The sequence below is a fragment of the Myotis daubentonii genome, chromosome 5 (assembly GCF_963259705.1).
Source record: "Myotis daubentonii chromosome 5, mMyoDau2.1, whole genome shotgun sequence".
NCBI lineage: Eukaryota > Metazoa > Chordata > Mammalia > Chiroptera > Vespertilionidae > Myotis > Myotis daubentonii.
In genome coordinates, this window is record NC_081844.1 from 30,782,933 (window position 1) to 30,797,403 (window position 14,471).

Here is a 14,471-nt window from a genome sequence, read left to right on the forward strand (position 1 = left end):
CTCAAGAAAAGCTGAGAATCCAGATCATTATATGAAATTTCATGATCTTAGAGGGTGGCAGAGAATTCAGAAATTTTACAGCCACTACAGAGGCCAGAGCAGACACCTGTAGGCCAGACCCAGGATTCTGTTTCAGGGATCAGGAAGAAATTTGGAGTAGCACATGCTTCTGCCAAAGAAACTTCAGGTTTTCACGACAGGACTGTGGGTGCCCAGCCACAGGGATGGAGGGGAGATGGCCCGCCCTCATGAGCTCATGGCTCGGTGGTGGGGAAGCCAAAGTCAGTGGAGCATGAGGAATGATCCTTAGGGGTGCAGAGATCGGCCAGACCCCAAACCTTCTGCAGGAGCCTCACCTTGTACAGGCCCAGCTCCGTCTCATCACACACTGCCTCATCAGATAAGCCTGAATTCCTGTCCGCCTCCGCAGCCACCTCACCGCTAGTCGAGGACTTGTCCGACTCGCTCTGGCCCAGGCAGTAGCCAGAATCCGTGTCAGAAAGCTCAGAGTCTCTCTCCTGGTTGTTGCTGCTGCTGCTACTGGGGGGAGGAGGCATGAGGTTCTGCCGAACCAGGAGCTGGATGGTGTCATTCAGGCGAACATCATAGTCAAAGAGGGTGTGGCCATCCTCCATCTGCAGAGACACCAAGACAGAGATCACTTACCCGCCTGTATTTAGAGTGTCTTCTGGGTGCCAGGCACAGGCACATGCTGTGAGCTAAGGAGGGGATCTGCCCTCAGATTATGGACAATAAAACCTGTTCCCTCCTGGGCATGCACAGATACCCCTTCCCCAGACCCTCTCAAATGAGGACTCCTGGTGTCATTAGGTAAGTGTGCCCATGAGCACAGCACAATCCTGCTGTGCTGTAGACACACATCAGATGTCAGGGGAGGTTTCCTTAGTACTTCATGTGTTAACGTGCTTTGCAACTTTTGTTACAATAAACACACATTGTCATTCTCAGTTGAGGGCAATCCGGCCTGCAGGTGCCACTGGCACACAATGTTTGGGGACATCTATGGTTGTCACGATGGAGTGCATAGGGCCAGAAATACTGCAACACCTTCCACATTCCCCAGGATGGCCCTCCACAGACAATGACCTGGCCCCAATGTCAGCAGTGGCCAGGAAGGAGACCCAGCGTATGGGAGTCCAAGGAGACAGGCACCCCAACATCCACAAGTCTCCTCTGTAAAGCTCTAGCTCAGGTCTTACCCACACAGGGCAACTTCTCAGATCCGTTACCTCCACCCCTATTAACTCCTTGATGCTAATTCCACCCACACTGACACCTGCTAACAGGACACTGTGGCCAGCATAGCTCAGCAATCTACACCCCTGGGTGTGAAGTTTGTCTTCTGAGTGGCATCCCGATGGCACAAAAGGCCAAGGAGTTACCTTTTATTAGGAACTATCCCGCAGCACTCCGCCAACACCCAACAGGACCAGCAAGGGCACCTTGTTCTATCCAGATGCCCCTAAGGCCAGTCTGTGTGACACGGGCTGGATCGTTCTCTGTGGAGGCCATCCTGAGCACTGCAAGGTGCTGAGCAGCACACCTGGCCCCCACCCACAATGCCAGGAGCTCCCCCAGTCATGCCAACCACAGATGTCTCCAAACTTCCACTGTCCCCTTGGGGCAGAACAACCTGGTTCAGAAGCGGTGCCCTAAAGAAAAGGGAAAAGAGAGGAAAACATACACTTCCCTCCTTCCAAATTTTTACCAAAAGCTGATGTTTCAAAGGGCTTGTTGCAATTAATATGCAAACAGCATCAGGGGTCACAGTGGAGGCAAGTTCCAGGGTCCAAGGTCATCCTTCAGTCCAGTGGTTGTTACTCTTTCTTCATCACAAACCTGAGAATTTGAGGGATGATGACCCCTCCCCCCAAAAAATGCATCTGGACACACCATCACTTGCCTACAGCTGCAGAGGCTGCCAGGGCCCCTCTGAAATCCCCCTAGGTGTCACAATGTTTACCCATTCACACAATGGAATATTATTCAGCCATGAAAAGGAGTGAAGCACTGACACTCGCTACAACGTGAATGGACCTTGAATACATGATGCTCAGTGAGAAGCCAGACACAAAAGGCCACACAGTATGTGCCTTCATCTATGTGAAATGTCCAGAACAGGCAAACCCACAGACAGGAAGTGGGTAATGGTTGCCAGGGGCTAGGGGAGAAAGATGGGGAATAAGGCAGTGATCATTAAAAGGTGTAGTTTCCTTTGGATGAAAATGTCCTAAAATTTACTGTGATGACAGTTGCAAATCTATATATAGAGAGAATACTGAATTGCGTATTTTAAAGAATTGTATGTTATGAGTTCAATCTCAATCAAGCTGCTTTTTTTTCCTTAAAAAAAAGGCCCTAGATGGTTTTGCTCAGTGGATAGAGCATCAGCCTGCAGGCTAAAGGGTCCCGGGTTCGATTCTGGTCAATGGTACATGCCTGGGTTGCTGGCTCAATTCCTATTAGGGAGCGTGCAGGAGGCAGCCGATCAATGATTCTCCCTCATCATTGATGTTTCTATCTCTCTCCCTCTCCCTTCCTCTCTGAAATCGATAAAAATATATTTTTTAAAAAAAGAAAAAGGCCCTAACCAGTTTGGCTCAGCGGATAGAGCGTCGACCTGCGGACTCAAGGGTCCCGGGTTCGATTCCGGTCAGGGGCAGGTACCTTGGTTGTGGGCACATCCCCGGTGGGGGGCGTGCAAGAGGCAACTGATCGATGTTTCTCTCTCATCGATGTTTCTAACTCTCTATCCCTCTCCCCTCCTCTCTGTAAAAAATCAGTAAAATATATTTTAAAAAAAGAAAAGAAGGCTACATATATATAATCCCATCCACAGATGGTCCTTGATTTATGATGGTTCAATTTGCGATTATTTCGACTTTTCGATGGTGCAATACGCATTCAGTAGTAGTGATACTTCGAATTTTGAATTTGGGTCTTGTCCCAGGCTGGCGATACGCAGTCTAATACACGCGTGTGGTGCTGGGCAGCTGCATCAAGAGGATTTTGCCCAACGGGAGGCGAATGTAAGTGTTCAGTTCACATCGGGCTGGGTTAAACTGTGATGTTCGGTAGGTTAGATGTACTAAATATCTCCTGTTTTGTTTTTAATCCTCACCTAAGATATTTTTTCCATTGACTTTTAGAGAGAGTAGGAGGGCAAGAGAGGGAAGAGGGGGAGAGGGAGGGAGGAAGGAAGGGAGGGAGGGAGGGAGGGAGGGAGGGAGGGAGGGAGGGAGGGAGGGAGGGAAACCTACAACCAAGTCAAGTGCCCTTGACCAGGAATGGAACTCGTGACTCTTAGGTCCTCAGGCCAACGTGCCAACCACTGAGCAACTGGCCAGGGCTAAATATGTTTTTTACTTAGAATATTTCAACAATCCATATAACAACACATCACAAGTCTAAGGGCATCTGTATATGAAATTCTGGAAAAGGCAAAACTATGGAGACAGTGAAAGAATCCGTGGCCGCCAGAAAGTGGAGGGAGGATAAATAGGTATAGCACAGAGTATTTTTAAGGCAGTGAAACTACTCTGTAGTTTCCACCCCCATGGAATTTATGACACCAAGAGTGAACCCTAAGGTAGCCTACGGACTCTGGGTGACTATGACATGCCGATCTAGGTACATGGCTTATAACAAATGCACCATCCGGTGCCCAATGCTGACAGTAGGCTGTGAGTACACAGGAAATCTCTGAACCTGCCTCATCATTTTGCTGAGAAGCTAAGATTGCTCTCAGAAATAAAGTTTATTAATTTTAAAAAAGATGAAGGACAAATACCCCAAGTGTAACTGTGACAGGAAACCAGCAGAGGGCAAGCCAAATGGCCTTAAAAAGGATAAACAAGACATTCGTACCTAGGGCCCAGCACCTCCAGGGTTAGGCAGACATCCCTCATTCGCCTGGTCATTCTGTGGGGAGGGGCCATCCTGGGCACTTCTGAGCACTGAGCAGCATCCCTGGCCTCCACCCACACCTAATGCCTGAGCACCCCCAGTCCTGATAGCCACAAATGTCCCCAGACAAGGCCCAGTGTCTCCAGGGGCAGTTGCCCTCAATGAGAACCAGTAAGCTAGAGAGACCCTCACATGTGCTTGAGGACACAGACACCAATGTTCCTACCTGGCATATTCACAGGCATTATTTGCAAGCAAAACTATGGCTTATACATGCAAAAGAGTATCACACAGCTGCATGTGACAGTGAAACACAGCAAAAGTGGATGTGTCTCACACACACACATCAAGGGAAAAGAGAACGACTTCAGAGGACGGGAAGTAAACCTAGCTGCCTGGGCGACAGAGGCTGTGGTAGGGCCGAGCCAGAAGGGAGCACGTGATCAGACTTGTTTCACAAGGAACACCGGACAGAGGCCCCGGACAGAGGCCGAGCTGGAGAGAAGAGAGGCCAAGCTGGGAGGCTGAGGTAAGAGAGGAGGCAGAATGCACCAGAATGGCCACTGGGGGTGCAGAGGAGGGGTGGAAAGGGTCACGCAGACACGGAGGCAGGGGGAATCCTGGTTTGGCTTCAGCACTCACACCACTCCTCTCTCATGGCATTTTTCTACTGACAACACCTCCCACAGGGTGAGCCCCACGCTGGGCCTGACCTGGCCCCTCACCTCCATGACAGGTCAGGAAGCCAGACTGACAGAAGCCCACTGACTTGCTCAGGGCCTGAGCTTCCTGGAGGAGGCGACCTGCCTGCCCGCACAAGGGCGCAGACAGACGCACAAACAGGGCAGGACGTGGGCAGGAAAGGGGGCACTCGAGCTGGGCCAGGCTGGCATGAAGCTCTGCCTGCAGGACACGATTCACAACCTAGAACTTTCCAGAAGGGTCCTGCAGTCAGCAGGAAGCAGCTTGCACAACTGTTTGCTACAGTGAGGAGGTGTATTGTGTGCCCCTATTGTCTACCCCCACCGGCTTCTCCAAAGCTGTGCAGAAACATTCAGAAACCACAGAGAGAGAGGCTGGGCCCAGGCCTACCTCATGCTAACATGTCCGCATGAGGTGACCAAACAGTCTAAGGTTTGGGTTCGTTATCGAGATCCTAAAATTCCAACCAAGGCTAACGGCATTAATAAAAGCTATAGCTTTTCCCGCCAGACACCAAATCTGCTGGCACCTTGATCTTGGACTTCCAGCCTCCAGAGCTGTAAGAAATAAAAATCTGATGTTTATAAAAAATTTTAAAAAGCTATAAAAACTGAATGACAAGTGAGCACCACCTTTCGTTAGCGGTTCTAATGTTAAAATTAAACCTGAGGGGGCAGTCAATTGGGAGAAAAGAAGACTTATGTAAAACTTTAGACAATAAAAAAAAAAAATTAAACCTGAAGTTAAAATCTTGAATAACCAAAATTTCCACTGACAACCCCTTAAATTGCCTGTAGTAAAATATGCAGTTATACCTAGATAACTGTGGGGCAGTGGGTCCTGAACCCCCAAGGACACCCAAATCGTGAAATGCTCAAGTCCCTTAAAGAAAACTAGTGTCCTAGTGCGTGGACTCGTGCACACTGAAAGGAAACTAATTAGAAGAAATATTATTTTAATATCGCTATTCACCCTTTCTCTACAATAGAAATGTCAACCAAATTCACAATCAACAATGACAGATCAAAACACAAGCGTGTGATTGGTGCAGAGAGCTTTATATGTATCGTGCATGGTCAAGTCAACTTAGTCTTTCATATATATATGTATATATATATGTATATATATAAAATAAACTTTCTTAATTAGACCTGCTTTCTGATTTAGCTAAACTTTTTCCAGCCCAGTGAAGCACCTCAACTTCTCTTTCAGGTAACTGTCAGCAACACAGCAAAGATCAACACGAAGCAGATTATCATTATAGATCACACAGGGAGAACAAAGGGTGAAATATTTAACTGCAGCAGTGTTTGACTATATTCTGAGCAGTAAAAAAACCTGGAATCATTTTCAAGGTCCACCATTTCTTACTTCTTTTCAGTCAGGTCAAGTTTCTAAACTTTCTAAATCTCCATTTTCCAGCTAATGAAAAGAAAACAGGATTCCACTGAGTCTCCTATCTACCTATTCCGGGACTTCTGGGAGGATCAAATGAGATGAGGCACAGGAAAGCGCTTCACAGACATTTGGTTAAAGTATAAAATGTTTAAAGTATAAAGCAAGTCATGTTCCTGGGCTGAAGAAACTGCAAGGAGGCTAGTCACTAGGGAGAGGAAGCCAGGCGTTGCTATGTGACGTCATTACCTGGCGCCCACAGCGACCACTTCCGGGCCGGGCTGGGCTGAGGGCCGCATTTTGCGCCATGGGGTCTCAGCAGCGTTGGCTGCGAGTTGGTGGGCTGTTGCTCCAGGGTGGTGGCAGGGCCTGTGTCCCACTTGGGGGAAGCTGAGTGTTGCTTTGTCAGCGCCAGGTCCACAGTGCCATTTCTTTGTAAATGACCAGCGCATGTCACAGCAGCTGCTGCATTGCACGTCTGACCCCAGTGGTCAGTGTGCATCGTAGCGACTGGCCGGACTATCGGAGGGACACTTAGCATATTTGCCTTTTATATATATAGATAGCATACTTGCACATAATAACCTACATTTGCATGACCCCCAGGGACACCCAAATGGTTAGATGCCCAAGTCCCTTATATAAAAGGGTGTAGTATTTGCACAGAACCTATACATGCATATAGGCTACAGCACAGCACCTAGAGCAGGGCACCTCACACATCCCTTCAATTGCGTGAATTCAGCATAGTGCTTGGCATGCAGCAAATTCAAGTTTTGCTTTTTGACACTTTCTGGGATTTCCCCTCCTGAATAGTTTTTATCTGTGGTTGGTCAAATCTGTGGATACAAAACAAAACCTGCAGATATGGAAGACTGACTATATGTGTTTGGAGGCACATAACCCTGTACTGCAGATTCAGGTCTGACAGCAAAACTGTATACAGTATTTTTTTTAATTGATTTGAGAGAGAAAGGAAGGGGGGAGGGAGGGAGGGGGAGAAAGAGAGCAACATCAACTTGTTGTTCCACTTATTTATGCACTCATTGGTTGGTTCTTGTATGTGTCCTGACTGGGTCTCAAACCCACAACCGTGGCGCCTCAGGACAACACTCTAACCAACCAAGCTACCTGGCCAGGGCCAACTGCCTACAATATTTAAATTATGTCTCTCTTTCTCTCTTTTAAACCAAGTATGCTTCCTGGACATTTGGAATTTTATGCCATGGGCATCATGTAAATCTAAATAAACACATATACAATTTAACAAGTAAGCACCTGGTTCCTTTTGGAAACTTGTATTAAAATCTCACCACGGTCCTGGCTGGTTTGGCTCAGTGGATAGAGCATTGGCCTGCAGACTGAAGGGTCCCAGGTTCAATTCCGGTTAGGGCACATGCCCGGGTTGTGGGCTTGATCCCCAGTAGGGGCTGTGCAGGAGACAGTCAATCAATGATTCTCTCTCATCATTGATGTTTCTCTCTTTCTCTCTCCCTTCTCCCTTCCTCTCTGAAATCAATAAAGATATATTTAAAAAAAAGAAAAAAAGCTCACCATGTCTTAGCCTGTTTGGCTCAGTGTATAGAGCGTCAGCCTGCGGACCAACGGGTCCCAGTTCGATTCCGGTCAAGGGCACATGCCTGGGTTGTGGGCTTGATCCCCAGTAGGGGCTGTGCAGGAGACAGTCAATCAATGATTCTCTCTCATCATTGATGTTTCTCTCTTTCTCTCTCCCTTCTCCCTTCCTCTCTGAAATCAATAAAGATATATTTAAAAAAAAGAAAAAAAGCTCACCATGTCTTAGCCTGTTTGGCTCAGTGTATAGAGCGTCAGCCTGCGGACCAACGGGTCCCATTTCGATTCCCGTCAAGGGCATGTACCTCAGTGGCAGGCTCCTCCCCGGCCCTGGTCGGGGTGAGTGCAGATGGCAACCAATCAATGTGTGTCTCTCACATCGATATTTCTGTCTTTCTCTCTTCCACTCTCTCTAAAAATCAATGGAAAATATTCTCAGGTGAGGATTAAAAAAATAAATTTAAAAAATTAAAGGAGATGCTCTTAAAAAAAAAAAACTCACCATGTTGCCTGGCCAGGGTAGCTCAGTGGTTGAACATCAACCCATGAACCAAGAGGTCACCAGGTTCAATTGCTGATCAGGGCACATGCCCGGGTTTCAGGCTCGATCCCCAATAGGGGTGCACAAGCGGCAGCCGGTCAACGTTTCTCTCATCCATGTTTCTATCTCTCTACCCCTCTCCCTTCCCCTCTCTCTAAAATCAATAAAATACAAAAAATAAAAATAAGAAAATAAAAAAGCTCTCCATGCCTATTGCTTCTGTTCACTTTCTGCCCTTCGTGACTTTTGGGGGATACTTTTCAGGGTGCCGTGTGCTGCCCCAAAACACAAGAGAGCAGGAAATAAATGTCACCGGGTTTGGCATGTGGCGGCAATTTGGGTGAGAGGTGCAGAGGACATAAACCAGACTGCAGGGTCTTAATGAGGGTGGCCTGAGCCTGGTACCAAGAAGGACCCAGAGCTGGAGAAAAGGGAACTTGCAGAGGCAGGAAGTGAGAAACTGCTCTGCCCCTCTTCCAGGGGATGCAGCTTACCCCACCGCCCATCTTCCCATCTCAGCCTCCAGGCCTCCGCAGAGCAACCTGAGGTGCAGGCCAGACAAGAGGGATGGAGAGACGGAAGAAGAAAACACAGGGAGCAGGATCCCAGATGTGGCAGAGGTGACACACTGCCCACTCGGGAAGGAGCAAGCAGCGTGAGCACCTCAAGCACGACCCTTCTCGCACATCCTAGCCCCGCTCCGACATGGAGAATGCAAATCAGGCACGACAACTGAACTCTGTCCTTTGACCCGGCAGGGCCACAGCTGACCATGTGCCCTGGAGCAACATTTCAGTGGTCATAAGGCCAAACTCCTCTGATGGCTCCACGCTGACCCTGGCCATTTTCACTCCTATAGTCTCACAGGGATACAGGGCAGCCTTCATAATGCAGGATGATGCCACCATTCTGACGACCAAGGAAACGTGCACGCGTGAATTCTGACTTCTAACTTCCAATTTCTAACACGCAAGAAACGATGGACATAACCCCAGCAGAAGCTCTTTGTGGTCCTCAATCACTTTGGAGGGTGGACAAGGGGCCTGAGACCAAACAGCCTGAGCATCCTGCCCTGGAAAAACTCCTGCAACCAAGTGCCCTGACACATTCCACAGCAATGCTGTTCCTGAGAATAAAACCTGGCTTCACCAACCCGGAGCCTGGATCAGAGCACAGGTGACTGGCACACCACAGCCCTCGTGACAGTTCTGTCCCACACTTGGTTTTGTAAACAAAATGTATTGTGACGCCTACTGAAACAGGTCCATTCGTTTACATACTGTCTGTGGCTGCCTTCCTGCTCCAGTGGTGGAGGTGAGCCGTCCTCAGAGAGACAAATATTTACTACCAGGCTCTTTACAGACAGAATCTGCTGACCCCCGGCTTAGAGGGCATGCCCTCCAGCTGGGAGCTCTCCATGGAAAAAAGGGACCTTCCCTCAAGCAGCCGGAAGAACAAGTCTCTGCGAGGAACTGTCCTATTTGCTGCCTGACCCTGCCCTTCGGAAAGGCAGGCAGCGTCCTGGAAAGGCCACTACAGCAGGGACACTTGGTAGGTTACTGTGACATGAGTGACCCTTGCAAGGCCATTCCCAGGATATCATTTCAACTGATCTTTCAGACTGACCTTAACAGAGCCTTGGAGCTCAGCAAGGCCAAGTTAGCTGTTTTCCTAAGTTAGCTACAAAACTACTAGGGGTGATTTTGTCCCCAAGAGGCCACTTGGTGATGCTGGGGACATTTGTGGTTATCACAACCAGGGGTGCTCCTAGCATTGAGTGGGTGGGGCCAGGGATGCTGGTCAACACAGCACAGCGCCCCCCAGAGAAAGACCAAGCCCCTCACGGAGAATGACCGGCCCCCATGGCAGGGGCCCCCAGGAGGACAGGCCCTGAGCTGATTTATTGCACCTTTTTGTGAGCCAGACATGGGCTCATTCCTTCACGTCCATTACCTCACTGAATTCTTACCATGCCACCATGCCGTGGGTCCACAATTAGCTCCGTCCGAACAGAGAGTCCATGGCCAAGCTGCTGGACAGGCGACTTGGGAAGATCATGTAAAGCGCAAAGCCTTGTACCTGAGCTTATTCAAGGCTATGCCACAAATAACAGCTATTATTAATTTTATGGGCAGCAAAAAAACAGGCGCCAGATGCCTCTCTCCGTGCCCAGGCTGGGCCTGCCGCCGAGGTCCCTTCCCCCCATGCTCCCTGTATTTCCGCCAATCAAGCGACATAACCGCCAACCTATTCAGCCTAAATAAGCTGCCACAAAGCCCTCCCATATCCTGAAGAAAGACTCAGCTATGTTCTGCTTTATGGTCTCAGTCAACCTCCCTGCAGAACTTGGACTGCTTTGCCGTATTTCTTGTTAAGGGCGGGGAGATTGTGCAGACTCCCTAGAACGTTCTGGAAAACAACAGCTCTCCTGCACCCACTGGAAACTGCACCACTTCCTATCACTATTAGTCCAGTCTGTTTGCAGGCTTGACTTGCTTGGGGCCGCGGCTTGTGTGCTTTTGTCACCCACCCTCCCGTCGATGTCCACACCTCCGAGCCACCAGGCCGATTCCTGGCCAGACAACCTTGGGGAAATTGCATCAGGCTCTGAGGCCTGGCTTCCTTACCCGGAAGACAGAAACAACTGCACGTTCCCTCACAAAGCTGCCTGCCGAGCAGCGCAGCAGGAAGGAGAACGGGCCACACTGCGGTAACTATAAAAGCTGCACTGTGTGAAAGCAGCGTTGAGTCCTGTATCTCGTCGCCAGCAGCCTTAAGATTAAAGGCACAATGTGCGTATCGAAGGCACCTTGGTGTTGCTGTCATCACGCTTTGTACATACACAGAGGTCAGCAAGCCTTCTGAATGGATCAAATACTGTATGATGAATGAAGGGAGATAGGGGTTTGGTTATGTGGGTATAGACATTTGTCAGAACTCCAAATGGTCTGCTTAAGACGAGCCTTGATATATACAAATTTTACCTAAAAAGACAGTGAGAACCCCAATAGTGAACTCTACTTAATGACAGGCATGCTGAGTGTTTAGGGGTGATATGAACTATCGTCTGCAAACTTACTTTGAAATGCATCCCAAAAAATAAGACATATTGGTGGATGGATAGAGCAAGACAGAGCCGAGTGATAAAAGTGACTACACAAAGTATCAGTGGTAAAACCTAGGGAGGTGTTCATGTGTCCGTGGGTCTTTCAACTTTTCTACATGTTTGCAATGTAAAAATTAAAATGAACAGTGTTTAATAGAACATAAACCTACTGATGTTTAAAAAAAAAAAAAAAAAACGTGTTTGGCACACAACAGGCAAACAAACATACGTGCTTCCTTGAACTTTGTGAGGACTCCATTCAACCTGCCTTTGAACTACACCATGAACTGCTTAGTAGGCACATGCACGAGGTTTTCAGAAAGGACCTCTGCTGAACAAATCGACTGAGTGGCAAATCACAATCCGTGTAGATGCCACCAAATGAGGCAGGAGACAGCAGCCCAGGGGAGCTCCACGCAAGCCCTGCCTTTTCTCAACACGAATGCGACTGCACAGTTAAATCCCAAAGTTTGCAGGATCGGCTTTCCCTCCCCAGCAGGGCGGGTTAACTCAGATTCTTAAGACATTCAAGTCATCCTATCTCTCACAGGAAGGAGGCTAAAGGTCTTCCAGGGCGCTCCAAGCCCAAGAAATTAATCATCAGGTCTCATTTCAAGTAAGCACACGGGATCCTCCCAACCCCCAAAAATCATGCCCAGGCGCGGACACGGAGTGTTTATTTTTCAATCTAGACACCAGATGGCGGCAGGATCCAGTTCAAAACGCCACAACAACAAAGTCGGGCGCACAGCCCAACTGAAGACTTTTAATCCAGTTCAATCGCTACACCCCTGTCCCTACTCCAGGATGGTCCCAGCAGACAGGACCAACACTTCGTGCCACCATCTCCCACTCAGGGAAATTTCATTCCCAGGCGTACATCCCCCAAGGACAACTACAAAACTGGAAACCTCCCCCAGTGCCACTGGAGAGAGCGTCCCAACTGCGAGCCACCGCTAACGCAGGGGTGGCCATTTTAACTGCTACCGGGGTCGGAGGACAGAGCGCAAAGGACAGCAAGGCCGCAGACCACAGCACCGGCCCCTGCTCATCCGCAGCCCCCGCAGGCCCAGAGTGGCAGAAATTCCAGATTTGCGAGCACCGTCTCCCGCCTCTGAATAAGCTGGTCCAAATTTCTAGAAAACACCCCCTCGGGGGGTCAAACTCAAAATAGGTGCGGGCCGGGGGGCCACCAGTGTGCGTTTCAAAGAACAACGCGGTCCCTTCCGCCCTAGTGTTTGAGTAAGGATTCTGGGCTCTTCCTTGAAATTCACCGGCTCTCCGTCAGCCACCTCCAACTTCTTTTCCTAGAAATTATTTTGAGGGGCTTCAAAAACAATAAAAGGAAAAGGGAGTGTGAGAAGCCCGAATGCTACAGATTCCAGTGCCAGCTGCCTGCCCAGTGTGTCAGTCTGTGAGTTGAGCCTTTGTTCCTGGCTCAGGCATGGGAGTTTTCTGTGGAGACATGAAGCGGGACCGGATGGGGGGGGTGGGGGGGGCTGAATGTGCTGGTGGCGGAGGAGCAAAGCCTGGACGAGACAGGAACAAAGGTGCTGGGCGGCGGGCAGCCTGCAGGGCGCGTTTACCTGCTTGCCCCGGTAGAAGAGCCTCTGTCGGCCGGGCTCCACGTGGAACAGCTCCTGGATCTTCTCCCGCAGCTCTTCCACCTTGGTCAGCCTGGAGAGCGAGCCCACGCTGTGGGCCACCTTCCCGTCCATGGTGCGAACCTGGATCCACATGATGCCTGCTGGTGCTGCGAGAGCAGAGAGTGGATCCTCCGGTCAGCTGCCGCTGCCGCCCCCGCCAGGCCCGTGCCACACTTGGGTCATCCTGGCTTTGTCCAGTGCGCGGACACCCAAAAACTCCCCGAACGCCCTCTCGGACCCCCTGGTCCCCACAGACGGCCAGAGCTAGCCCGGGGCCAGGCAGAGTAAATTAAAGGAGTTAACGCGTAAATGACTAACACCAGGGTAGCGTTTAGGAGGAAGGGGAAATTAGGGAAGGCAAACGGCCTCTTGATCCACTCAGTCGAACCCACACACCCGCTTCGGAGGAAAGAGACACCAACGTCCAGAGGAGGAAGGACACAGCCAAAAGCTGAGGGGTCGAGTTCATTCGTTCGTTCATTCATTCATTCATTCACTGAATTAATACTGACGCAAGAGGGAAACCCAAAAGTCCGGCGCAGGTCGGAACTTCAGAAGTCCCTGGGAACTCAACTAAGTGCAAAGGGGAAGAACCCTCCACCCCCCACCCCGGAGACACGCGAGGCCCCGACCCCTCGGTGTCGGCGACCCCCGGGGCGCGACGCGGCTGGCCCCCGCGGTGGCCATGGCAACCGGCCGCCCCGTCCCGGCCACCCCCGCACACGCCGAGAGTCTCACCTCAGCCCCACCACGTCCACGCGCGCCGGCTCTCGCTCCCCGGACTCTGACTCCCGTCCCCGGGGCCCCTCTTATCCTCCCTCCCGCCGGAGTGGGCCACGCCAGCGAGCCCACGCCCACCCCCACCGCCCGGCCGCCGGAGGGGCCCCTCGCTCGATCCGCCTCGCTCATTGGCTCCGCCGCGCCAGGCCGCCCCGCCCCGCCCGCTCCTCATTGGCCCAGACGTGCCCGGGGAACGAAGGGCGCGCGAAACCGGGCTCCGGCGCGACAATTGAATCGCGGGGCGCCCCGCGCGCAGGCGCGGAGCCTGACAAGGTCCCCCGCGGCTCTCCCGGCCCTCCCCCACCCAGCTGGCGAGACCCCCGCGGGGCTCCGGGGAGGTTCCGCCCGCCCGTGCCTACGTCCGGAATTCCGAAGGCCACTGCCCAGGGCCGACCGAGGTTCGGGCACAGCCGAGTCCGCGTGGAGGAGAGCCCGGTGCCGGCGTGGGCGCGGGCACGCCGGCACCGGTGCGGACCGCGCGTCTCAGGCGGCTCAGGAAAGTTTTGCAAAGTCTCAGCGCCCGGTGTGCTGGGTTTCCCACCTCCCCCTCCCCCTTCTCCCTCCGCCCCCCCACCCCCACCCCCCCCACACACACACACACACACCGGCCCAGGCTGGTGCCCCAAGTCGCCTGGCCACTCACCTCGCCGGCCGCCCCCCCACTCTCCTGCCTGCGCGCTTGGCCCTGGAAATGGCGATAGAGCGGCGTGTGTGGCCCGGACCCCGCGCGGACGTGCGTGCGACCCGGAGCGCCCAGTCTGCCCACGCTGCCAGCTGCTCTGATTTTTTTCCCGCGAAA

General features: G+C 51.3%; 1 protein-coding gene across 3 annotated transcripts in view; it reads right to left on the reverse strand.

Moving 5' to 3' along the window:
• UHRF1 (ubiquitin like with PHD and ring finger domains 1) overlaps positions 1-14,471 on the reverse strand; it is a 41,663-nt gene extending 27,192 nt beyond the window's left edge. For 2 of the 3 annotated variants that reach the window (XM_059697088.1, XM_059697086.1), the window contains exons 1-3: positions 13,631-13,778; positions 12,833-12,999; positions 357-635 (exon numbers count right to left, since the gene is read on the reverse strand). In XM_059697088.1, the coding sequence (XP_059553071.1) occupies positions 357-635; positions 12,833-12,985 (432 nt within the window). In that variant the 5' untranslated portion in view covers positions 12,986-12,999; positions 13,631-13,778. Of the gene's footprint in view, positions 1-356; positions 636-12,832; positions 13,000-13,630; positions 13,779-14,315 lie in introns of those variants that run through there. The other variant, XM_059697087.1, reaches the window with a different exon arrangement.